We start from the raw sequence: 12116 nt of genomic DNA, 5'->3' as shown, positions 1-12116 counted from the left end.
GCTCGGAGGTCAAATGCCCTTGGGTTCCACCCGCAGACCCGCAAAAAAAAAAAAAAAAAAAAAATCCAAAGTTAACTTGAGCTTATATTTTGAGAAGGTGGAAAGAGATAAGCAAATTAAACTCAAAGTTTAAAGAGCAGAAATTAATAAACTAGGAAACGAACAAACAACAGAGAAATGTCTGTGAAATCAACTGTTAGTTGTATTAAAAATCAACAAAATTTTTAACACAGCATAAAGAAATAAACATAAAAATCAAAGATGCATTTTTTGGGGGTTGTACAATGGATTAAACCCAAGGGCATTTTACTTTGGAGCTACACCCCCAGTCCTATTTTATTGTTTACTTTGAAACAGAGTCTCACTAAGCTGTAGAGAATTACATGTCACTGAGGCTGGCCACAAATCTACAATCCTCCTGTCTCAGCCTCCCAAGAAAGTACTGGATTATAAGAGTGCCACCATTCCTGACCAAACTGCATATTTCTTTCTTTCTTTTTTTTTTTGGGGGGGGGGTGGTACTGGGGCTCCTGGAAGCCCTTCTACCTCTGGGCTACACTCCCAGACCTATTTTATATTTTTATTTGAAGACATGGTCTCTTAAGCCAGCATGGCTGACTTCAAACCTGTGTGATCCTCCTGTCTCCTCCTCCCAAGGGCGGGGATTACAAGCATGTGCCACCACGCCTAGTACCACAAGAAAGAAAGAAAGAAAGAAAGAAAGAAAGAAAGAAAGAAAGAAAGAAAGAAAGAGAGAGAGAGAGAGAGAGAGAAAGAAAGAAAGAAAGAAAGAAAGAAAGGAAGGAAGGAAGGAAGAAGGAAGGAAAGAAAGAAAGGAAGGAAGGAAGGAAGGATATGCCTGAAGAAAGAATAGTAATGGTCTCTCAGACAGGAAAAATACAAATTACTGAGATTAAAATATTGTTTATCAAAAGATATAATTCATAATATAAATATGCAATTCATAAGACTGGGAATTTTTCCTCAAGAATATTCATATTGTCTTTCCAATGCTGTAACAAAATTCCTGAGACTGGGCACTTTATTAAAAATAAGAAAGCGGGGCCTGGTGGCACAAGCTTGTAATCCCCGCACTTGGAAGGCTGAGACAGGAGGATCGCACAGGTTCGAAGCCAGCCTCAGCTACTGAGTGAGGCTCTCGACAACTTAGTGAGACCCTGTTTCCAAATAAAATTTAAAACAGGTCTGGGAGTATAGCCTGGAGATAGGAAAGCCTCTGGGTTCCACCCCCAGTACCACACACACACACACACACAAAAATGTCGGAGTGGTGGTGAATGCTTGTAATCCCAGTACTTGGGAGGCTGAGACCAGAGGATCACAGGTTCGCAGTCAGCTTCAGCTACTTAGTAAGGCCCTCTGCAACTCAGTGAGGCCCCTTTCAAAATAAAAAATAGGTTTGGAAGTGTAGGTTGGAAAATGCCCCTGGGTTCAAACCCAGCACTGCAAAATAAAATAAATAAATAAATAAATAAATAAATAAATAAATAAATAAATAAATGTTTATTTAGTTCACAATTCTGGGGCAGAGAAGTTCATATTGGATAGTTGCATCTAATAGAGGCAGGAGTGTTTGTGAAAGAGAATGGTGAAAAGAGGCCAAACACAAAGGGTAGCCTCACTTTGTAACCACCCATTCCCAGGGTAACTGATCCGGTCCCAGAAGAACTACATACTCTGGTGAGCTGGGCATCAGTTCCCCCTGACAGTGGGCGCACTCTTGACCTAATTACTCCCCATAGGTCACACTCTTAAAGGCTCTATTACTTCTCAATAACATTTCAGGGGCGCAAGCTTCCAGGATACACGTCTCTGGGTGACAGATCATATCCAATTTTAGAAAGTCCAAAAATGGAGATATAAATTTTAAAAAAGATTAGATGAAATGGAAAATCTGAAACATAAATGCTGGCAAAGATGAAGCTAGAATTTTTTTTTTTTTTTTTTTTTTTTGTGCAGTACTGGGGATGGAACCTAGCGGCATTCTATCTCCAAGCTACACCCCCAGCCCTATTTTTATTTTTTTCTTTATTTTGAAACAAGTTCTCACTGAGTTACAAAGGACCTAAGTAGCTGAGGCTGGCCACGAACTCGATCCTCCTGTCTCAGCCTCCAGGATGCTGGGATCACAAGTGTGTGCCACTACACCTGGCTTGAAGCTAGAATTTTCATACCTTGCTGAAGAAAATGTAAAGTGGGGAAATTTCTTTAGAAAAATTTGCAGGCTAGGCATGGTGGTGCACGATTGTAATCCCAGCATTTGGGAGGCTGAGACTAGAGGGTTGTGGTTCGCGGACAGACTCAGCTACTTAGTGAGGCCCTCCGCAACTTAGTGAGACCGTTTAAAAATAAAGAATAAAAAAATAGGGCAGGAGATGTAGCTTGGAGGTCAAATGCCCCTGGGTTCCATCCCCAGACCCAAAAGAAAAAAAAAAAATCTAAATAAGAGAACCAGGGTTCCAGGAAGATGGCGACCGAGAAAAGCGGGGCTTAAGAGCCCCGCTAACAACCAATCTCTATTACCACAAAATCAGCTCCTTTCATAGTCAGAAAACACCATCACCAGAGAAACAAAAAAATCACCAGCCCCAGATAAGAGGGGGTCTCATAACAGAGCCCAGAGCCACGGAGGAGATACACCGGCCTCATGGCCGAGGACGCGGCAGCAGCGCCTTACTGACGGCGGCAGCAGCGAACTCACTGGACAGCTACGGCTACAGACCAACGCACTCAACAGCCCACCAGGCTCCAGAGAGGAGCGGCGGACAGCGAGCTGAGGTGAGCCGCTGCGGAAGAGCCCGGACAGCGAGCCGAGGTGAGCTTCTGTGGAAGAGCCCGGCGGGATTCTGCAGATTTTTCGGCGCAGGGAGCATCTAAAGCTCCCAGTGGCTGGGCTCAGCACACGCTGCAGGGACTCAGAGCGGAGTTCAAAAACAGAGAAGAAATACGCCAGCCTCATAGCCAAGGGCGCGGCAGCGGCGCCATATTGCCACCAGTGGCAGCAGCAGCAGCAGCGAATTCACGGAGTCCACTACAGCTCCATCTGCATATTCAACAACAGTGAGTCAAATTGCGGGCCCCAGAGGAGAAACCCCAGTACTGACTCCCAGGGACTTGACTCAGTGGGGGAGTGGTGGTGGCAGAGACGTGCAACCTGGCACCCCCCATAGTCTAAAGCAGCCTCTATTGACTCCCTGGGTCTGAGACTTTGTGATACAACCCAGTAAAGGAGTAGTGGTGACTGAGATACCATAGACTCGAGGTCCAGAGCACCTTAAGTGAAGTCGTAGTGACCCAAGGGAAGAACTCAGAGAAGGCATCATGGGAAAGAGGAATAACAATGGAGCAATGAATGCCCACAATCCCACAACATCAGAACCCGATAAAACAGAAATTCAGAGAGTTCTAGAAGATCAAATCAGGAAAATAACTGTAGAAATAATAGAGGTGCTTCGAAAAGAACTCAGAGAGAGCCAAAAAGAGATAAAGGATGCAATTAATGAAGTAAAGGCCTCAATTCAAAGTACAAACAACCGATTAGATCACATGGAGAACAGAATCTCACTCTTAGAAGATGAGCACTCCAAAAATGAACGCATAGTTTCTAATCTAGAAAAAAATATCCAACAGCAGGAATCTGACATTGAAGAAATATAGGCCCATTTTAAGAGAGCTAACCTAAGAATAATTGGAATAGAGGAGAGAAAAGGTGAAACCAAAGGGATCAACAATCTCTTCAAGGAAGTAATAGCAGAAAATTTTCCAAACATAGAGCAAGAGGTTGATACACAGGTCCAGGAAACTTATAGAACTCCCTTTAGACAGGATCGGAGAAGAGGATCCCCATGCCACATAATTGTCAAAATGACCAATGTGGAAGCCAAGCAGAGAATCTTAAAGGCAACAAAAACAAAGGGCCAAGTGACATTCAGAGGCAAACCAATTAGAATCACTCCAGACTTCCCAAACCAAGTCATGAGAGCCAGAAGGGCTTGGAGTAACATATTCCAAACTCTGAAAGAAAACAACTTCCAGTCAAAAATTTCCTACCCAGCAAAACTTTCTATCAAATTAGATGGAGAAATAAGAAGCTTCCATGACAAACAGAAACTGAAGGAATTTATGTCTTCAAAACCAGCACTAGAGAAAATACTCAAAAGAGATTAACTACAAAGAAGAAATAGGTAACACACACCAGAACCAGAGAAACAAGATTTCCATCCAACAGTCAACTAAGATTGGTTATCTGTGGAGATTCATTATTTATGTTAGTCTTTTACCTATCTCTAAAGGGTATTGTTTGCCTTTATTGTTAATTTTTAGGATTTCTAGTTGGAATATTAATATACCTTCAGATATAGCATTTGGAAATATTTTATCCCATTCTATCAGTAACTTTTAACTCTATTTACATTGTCTTTGGATATACAACATTTTATTTTTTAGGGAGTTTGTATACCCTTCTTTTGCCTGTGCCATTGAAATCATATCCAAGAAATCACTGCCAATTTCAATGTTGTGAGGTTTTATGACCCAGATTTTCTTCTAAAAGTTTATAGTATTAAGATATATTTTTTATTATTTTTAATTTATTCATTATTGGTGCACTGTATTCATACATCATAGTGGGATACAAACTTTTGTAGACATATATGCACACATCGCCCAGTCAGCCCCCACCCAATCCTCACCCCATTCTCTCCCCATCCCTCCCTCCCATGCTTGGCTTAGTGGTTGACATCTAGTATTATAGCAATTTATCCAAAATTAAAAATGATAATCTCACATAACAGTTTCATTTGTCTGATACCAAGCTTTTGATGACTTAAAGATAACATTTCAATATTTCTTTTTACTTTCTTTCTTACCAGAGAATATTTTTTTTTCTATTTTTTTTAGGTGAAACTATCATATATTTATATATTTCTTTTTCAGAAAAAAAATCTATCCTAATATGGAATATGGACTCTAGATACCCAAAACGATCTTGAAAAAGAACAAAGCTAGAAGATATATATTTTCTGATTTCAAACCATATAAAGCTACAATAATTGAAACAGTGTAGTACTGTTCTAAAGGCAGATATATAAACCATTGGAGTTAAATAAAAGCCTAGAGATACATTCTTCCATATATTGTCAAGTTATTTTTGACAAGGTTTCCACGAACATTTGGTGGTGGGAATAATAATCTTTTAACTAAATATTGTTGAAAAATAATAATTACATGGAAAAGAATAAAATTGGACCCTTACCTAATCCCATATATAAATATTAACTCAAAATAGATAAAAGACCTAAATATAAATGTTAAGACTATAAACTTTTAGGAGAAAATCTGGGTCATAAAACCTCACAACATTGAAATTGGCAGTGATTTCTTGGTTATGGTTTCAATGGCACAGGCAACAGAAGAGTATACAAACTCCCTAAAAAATAAAAAAACATATTGTATATCCAAAGACAATGTAAACAGAGTTAACAGTTACTAATAGAATGGGATAAAATATTTCCAAATGCTATATCTGAAGGTATATTAATATTCCAACTAGAAATCCTAAAAATTAACAACAATAAAGGCAAACAATACCCTTTAGAGATAGGTAAAAGACTAACATAAATAATGAATCTCCACAGATAACCAATCTTAGTTGTCTGTTGGATGGAAATCTTGTTTCTCTAGTTCTGATGTGTGTTACCTATTTCTTCTTTGTAGTTAATCTCTTTTGAGTATTTTCTCTAGTGCTGGTTTTGAAGACATAAATTCCTTCAGTTTCTGTTTGTCATGGAAGCTTCTTATTTCTCCATCTAATTTGATAGAAAGTTTTGCTGGGTAGGAAATTTTTGGCTGGAAGTTGTTTTCTTTCAGAGTTTGGAATATGTTACTCCAAGCCCTTCTGGCTCTCATGACTTGGTTTGGGAAGTCTGGAGTGATTCTAATTGGTTTGCCTCTGAATGTCACTTGGCCCTTTGTTTTTGTTGCCTTTAAGATTCTCTGCTTGGCTTCCACATTGGTCATTTTGACAATTATGTGGCGTGGGGATCCTCTTCTCTGATCCTGTCTAAAGGGAGTTCTATAAGTTTCCTGGACCTGTGTATCAACCTCTTGCTCTATGTCTGGAAAATTTTCTGCTATTACTTCCTTGAAGAGATTGTTGATCCCTTTGGTTTCACTTTCTTTTCCCTCCTCTATTCCAATTATTCTTAGGTTAGCTCTCTTAAGATGGGCCCATATTTCTTCAATATCAGATTCCTGCTGTCGGATATTTTTTCCTAGATTAGAAACTATGCGTTCATTTTTGGAGTGCTCATCTTCTAAGAGCGAGATTCTGTTCTCCATGTGGTCTAATCGGTTGTTTGTACTTTGAATTGAGGCCTTTACTTCATTAATTGCATCCTTTATCTCTTTTTGGCTCTCTCTGAGTTCTTTTCGAAGCACCTCTATTATTTCTACAGTTATTTTCCTGATTTGATCTTCTAGAAATCTCTGATTTTCTGTTTTATCAGGTTCTGATGTTGTGGGGTTGTGGGCATTCATTGCTCCAGTGTTATTCCTCTTTCCCATGATTTCGGAAGTTTGTGCCTTCTCTGGGTTCTTCCCTTGGGTCACTATTACTTCACTTAAGGTGTTCTGGATCTCGAGTCAGTAGTACCTCAGACCCCACTACTCCTTTACTGGGTTGTATCATAGAGTCTCCGACCCAGAGAGTCAATAGAGGCTGCTTTAGACTGTGGGGGATGCCAGGTTGCACGTTCTCCTATGGTGTGATATCTCTGCCACAGCCCCTCCCCCACTGGGTCAAGTCCCAGGGAGTACAGTACTGGGATTTCTCCTCTGTGGCCCGCAATTTGACTCATTGTTCTTGAGTACGCAGATGTAGCTGTACTGAATTTGGTGAATTCTCTGCTGCTGCCACCGGTGGCAATATGGCGCCGCTGCTACGCCCTTGGCCGTGAGGCTGGCGTATTTCTTCTTGGTTTTGAGTTCCACACTGAATCCCTGCCGCGTGTGCTGAGCTCAGCCACTGGGAGCTTTAGATTTTACCTGCGGCGAGAAATCCCGCCTGGCTGTTCCGCAGTGGCTCACCTCGGCTTGCTGTAGCCGTTCGGTGAATTTGCCGCTGCCGCCAGCAGTATGGTGCTGCTCTAAGATTTATATTTAGTTTTTTTTATCTATTTTGAGTTAATATTTGTATATGGGATTAGGTAAGGGTCCAATTTTATTCTTTTTCATGTAATTATTATTTTTCAACAATATTTAGTTAAAAGATTATTATTTCCTCCACCTAATGTTCGTAGAAACCTTGTCAAAAATAACTTGACAATATATGATAGTTTCACCTAAAAAAAAAAAAAAGAAAAAAATATTCTCTGGTAAGAAAGAAAGCAAAAAGAAATATTAAAATGTTATCTTTAAGTTATCAAAAGCTTGGTATCAGACAAATGAAACTGTTATGTGAGATTATCATTTTTAATTTTGGATAAATTGCTATAATACTAGATGTCAACCCTAAGCCAAGCATGGGAAGGAGGGATGGGGAGGGAATGGGGTGGGGATTGGGTGGGGGCTGACTGGGCGATGTGTGCATGTATGTCTACAAAAGTTTTTTTGTATCCCACTATGATGTATGAATGCAGTGCACCAATAAAAAAATTTTTTAAAAAAAGAGAGAACCAGGACTTGAACTCATGAACATAAATTAGAGAACCAAGACTGTTAGTCTCCTGCCTCGTGTTTTACTTGAAGGGCTATGCTAACAATTTGTGTGTATTTTTGTGTGTGTTTATTACTAGGTACTGAATTCAGGTATGTTCTACTTTCATGATCTACCCAAGCCCTTTTTATTTTTTGTTTTGAAACAGGGTCTTGCTATGTTGAGATCCTCTTGTCTCAGCAAATATGTGCCATGTGCCACCACACCCAGTTCTTTTAGTACATTTTTAAAAAAGAGTTTTGAGATTTTAACAACCCAAGTATACAAAACTTCATGATATAATCAAAGAATTTTGATAATTAAGTACCTGTACTTGGAAGACTTCCTTTCCTTTCCCTTTCCCTCTTTCTTTCTTTCCCTCTTTCTTTCGCGGGTGTGGGAATGGAACCCAGAGGCATTTGACCTCTGAGCTACACCCCCTGCCCTAAGACTTCCTTTCCTTTTCCTTTCTCTCTCTTTCTTTCTTTCTTTCTTTCTTTCTTTCTTTCTTTCTTTCTTTCTTTCTTTCTTTCTTTCTTTCTTTCTTTCTTTCTTTCTCGGGTCTGGGAATGGAACCCAGAGGCATTTGACCTCTGAGCTACACCCCCTGCCCTATTTTTTATTCTTTATTTTGAAACAGAGTCTCACTGAGTTGCAGAGGGCCTCACTAAGTAGCTGAGGCTGTCCACGAATTGTGGTCCTCCGGTCTCAGTCTCCCAAATGCTGGGATTACAAGCGTGTGCCACCACGCCCGACTGGAAGACCCTTTTTCAAAACAAACAAATGACTGGGGGTATATCATGGAGGTAGAACAGCCCTGGGTTTAATCCCCAGAACAAAAAGATTTGCATTTGCTTCAAAACAGATGTAGGAGACAGGAATATAAGTCAAACATGACTGTCACACATTAATAACTACTAAAGCTAGGTGAAATTACAGTGATATGTATGATACTATTTTCTCTACTTTTGTATAATGCTTAAAAATTTTCATTGTAATGACAAAGGAAAAATCACATCGGAATCCTTTCTTATTACTTGATAAATTTAGCCTGTCATTAAGACTTTAATTTTCCACAGGATAGGACACTTTCCATGTTCATTAACTTAAGGCCAATGTGCTATTTGAACTTTTTCCTCCTGTGTCACACCCACAGAACTTAGAATAGCTTGTTTACTAACAGAGAAATACTGCCATTTCCACTTTTCCCCACACGTGAAACTTCTCACTAAGCCAAATCTAGTTAATTTCCAAAAAAATGCATAATTTCACTCAACTGACTTAATTTGGTACTAGAGAATGAAATCAGGAGCATTCTACCTCCAAGTTACACCCCTAGTCCTTATTTTTTAACAGGGTCTCACTAAGTAGTTGAGGCTGGCCTTGAACCCAGGATTTTCCTCTCTCAGCCTCCCAAGTGAGATTACAAGTATGTGCCATCACACTAGGCTCCTCATTTTAAAAACAAAGAAATAAGGGCAGTGGCCCATGCCTGTAATCCTAGTACCTGGGATGCTAGACAGGAGGACTGTAGGCTCAAGGCCCAATCTCTGCAATTCAGCAAGACCCTGTTTCAAAAGAAAAAGCAAAACAGGCTGGGTGTAGCTACAAGGTAGAATGCCCTTGGGTTCAAATGAGAGTACCAAAAAATAAAATGAAATAAAAGCAAAACATTTGAATAGGTAAGTATCTGCTAAATCCTCTCACTGGTGAATGGCAGACACATCGTGATTCTTTACGGCTTAGGTGAGGCTTGTACACACCTGAAATGGGCAGTCAGCTCCATGTGGGAGCACAGTGTTTGATGGCAGGCCACGCACTTGACTTGAAACGGAACATCTTTGCACAGAGAGATCAAAAGTTTCTTTGCAAAGGATGGAAACGGTATTGGATGTACTATTCCCCTGTCATCTGAAAGACAAAATAAACCATAACTTGCAATGTCATTTAAATAAGAGTGACCCAACCCATCTCCCCTTTCCCTTTCTCATTATCAGTTGGATTAAATGTATTGAAGATCTAAAGGAAGCCATTTTCTAACGTTAAATATAACAAAGGATGCCTTGTACTCGAATTCAAAGTTGAGGGTTTCTTTTATTTATTTTTTGGTACTGGGGTTTAAACTTAGAGGCACTCTATCTCCAAGCTACACCTTCAGCCTGATCTATTTGGAAACAGGGTCTCACTCACTAGGTTGCAGAGAGCCTCGCTAACTTGCCAGGGCTGGCTTTGAACCTGTGATCCTCCTGTCTCAGCCTCCCAAGTACTGGGATTACAAGTGTGTGTAAAGTGATTTACACCCAGCTGAAAGCTGAGTATTAAATGCAGGGAAATACTCAACTTCCAAGATATCCAAGATATAACAAAAACATTTTCCTCAATAAATGTTTTCTCCCTGTTTTTCTTCACTCATAAGTAACTCTTACTCAAAAGCACAATAATTAAAGAATTGGCTTTAAAATTAATATGAGGATAAGTACCTTCAAGATAAATTAGAAATATTTAAATGGTTTAGTAATTTTGAGCAGAAGAGATACTAACATACCACCCAGCTTAAAACTCTGATGAAAATGATTCTTTCCAGACATATGCTTCAAACATTCATCATTGCTGCTAAAAAGAAGGAAGCAACTTGGACAAGCAAAACACTGAATAATTTGAGGGAGGAGGTTGTTGTTATGTCCATCATCTGCAGCTTCCTAGAAAGTAAGGCAAAGTTGGATTACAGACAAGTAAAAGCAATACTCAATTTTTAAAAGTTTTAACTTTCAAAATTTCCTATTTATTTGGAAAATTGTGTGTCAGTTTTAACATGAAAACATTTATTCCCTGAGTGTGAATTATGAAACTTTTATCATAAACAATATACCACATGTGAAATTTGAATTGATCCCTCAAAAACAATAATCTTTCTGTGATAATATAAAAGAATCTTTACTTTCTATGTATTTCTCTCTCTTTCTTTTTGTGTGTGTGGTGCTGGGGATGGAACCCAGAGGCTTTCTACCTCCAGGATACACTCCCAGACCTATTTTCTATTTTATTTGGAAACAGGGTCTCACTAAGTTGCTGAGAGCCTCACTAAGTAGCTGAGGCTGGCTTCGAACCTGTGCGATCCTCCTGTCTCAGCCTCCCAAGTGCGGGGATTACAAGGGTGCGCCATGCCAGGCTTGTACTTATTTCTTACATACACATTCACATATAACATAATGATGCAGAAATCTGATCACAGCACATACTTTTGCTCATGTTTTACTTTGTTCAAACTCTATCCTGAAATATAACTGATGTTTACAAATATGCATTCTTCTATAAACTTTTCTATGCTTAATCATTTACAAAGATATAAACAGACAAGCGTAGTAGTGTACGCCTGCAATCCCAGTACTTAGGAGGCTGAGATAGGAGGATCACAGGTTCAAACAAAGACAGCCTGAGCAACTTAGCAAGACACTCAAGCAACCTAGTGAGACCCTGTTTAAAAATGAAAAATAAAAAGGGCTGGGAGTAAAGCTCAGCGGTAGAATGTCCCTGGGTTCAATCCCCAGTACCTCCCACAAAAAAAGAGAAATAACAGGGGAACAGCACTGTTTTATCAAACATTGTCCTTTTATAGACTCTTCTGCCCATTGGCTGACTCCATAATAAATAATGGAAATCTATTTAAAAAAACCTTCTAAGTACAGCTCCAATTCATACTGCTTATTAGATATAACGTACTCCATAGTATAAATCTATTATGATTCAACCTTTTATTTCTAGGGTTATTTTCTGGAAGGTAGGATTTTTTTCCACACTATAAACAGTGGTGTGTGTGTGTGTGTGTGTGTGTGTGTGTGTGTGTGTGTGTGTGTGGTTCTAGGGATAAAACATGGCACATTTTACCTCCGGGCTACATCCCCAGCTCTATTTTATTTTTTATTTTGAAATAAGGAAGGTCTCACTAAGTTGTGGAGGGTCTAAGTTGCTGAGGCAGGACCTGTGATCTTTTTGTCTCAGCCTTCAAGTACTGGGATTACAAGCATGTGATCACACCTGATATAGCAGGTACCTTAATTATAGGTACCTTTTTTTCATTATCAGGAGTGTCTCTATGGGGTGGAAGGGCATACATATTTGAATATTAGAAGATATTCAGCCAGGCATGGTGATGCACACTTGTAATCCTGGCATTTGAGAGGCTGAAACAGAAGGATCAAGGTTTGTGGACAGTCTCAGCTATTAGTGAAGCTCTCTGCAATTCAGTGAGACCCTGTTTCAAAATAATAAAAAATAGGGCTACGGGTGTCACTCGAAGGTAGAATATCCCTGGGGTCCCATCCCCAGTCCTACAAATAAAAGAAAGAAAAGATACTCAATTTTTCAAAAAGGCACTACCAATTCATATACTCCCTAGTACTGA

General features: G+C 39.5%; 1 protein-coding gene across 1 annotated transcript in view; it reads right to left on the bottom strand.

The window, feature by feature from the left end:
• Positions 1–12116, bottom strand: part of LOC308266004 (E3 SUMO-protein ligase ZNF451-like) — a gene marked incomplete at both ends in the record, with an annotated part of 99165 nt that overhangs the window by 26337 nt on the left and 60712 nt on the right. Inside the window, 2 exons of the mRNA XM_080700068.1 lie at positions 9478–9625; positions 10260–10413. Of these exons, the coding sequence (XP_080556194.1) occupies positions 9478–9625; positions 10260–10413 (302 nt within the window). The remainder of the gene's footprint in view (positions 1–9477; positions 9626–10259; positions 10414–12116) is intronic.

This window comes from Muscardinus avellanarius (assembly GCF_963383645.1).
Source record: "Muscardinus avellanarius genome assembly, chromosome: 8".
Taxonomy (NCBI): domain Eukaryota; kingdom Metazoa; phylum Chordata; class Mammalia; order Rodentia; family Gliridae; genus Muscardinus; species Muscardinus avellanarius.
The sequence above is the reverse complement of the archived record's forward strand: the minus strand, read 5'-3'. Positions and strand labels throughout refer to the sequence as shown.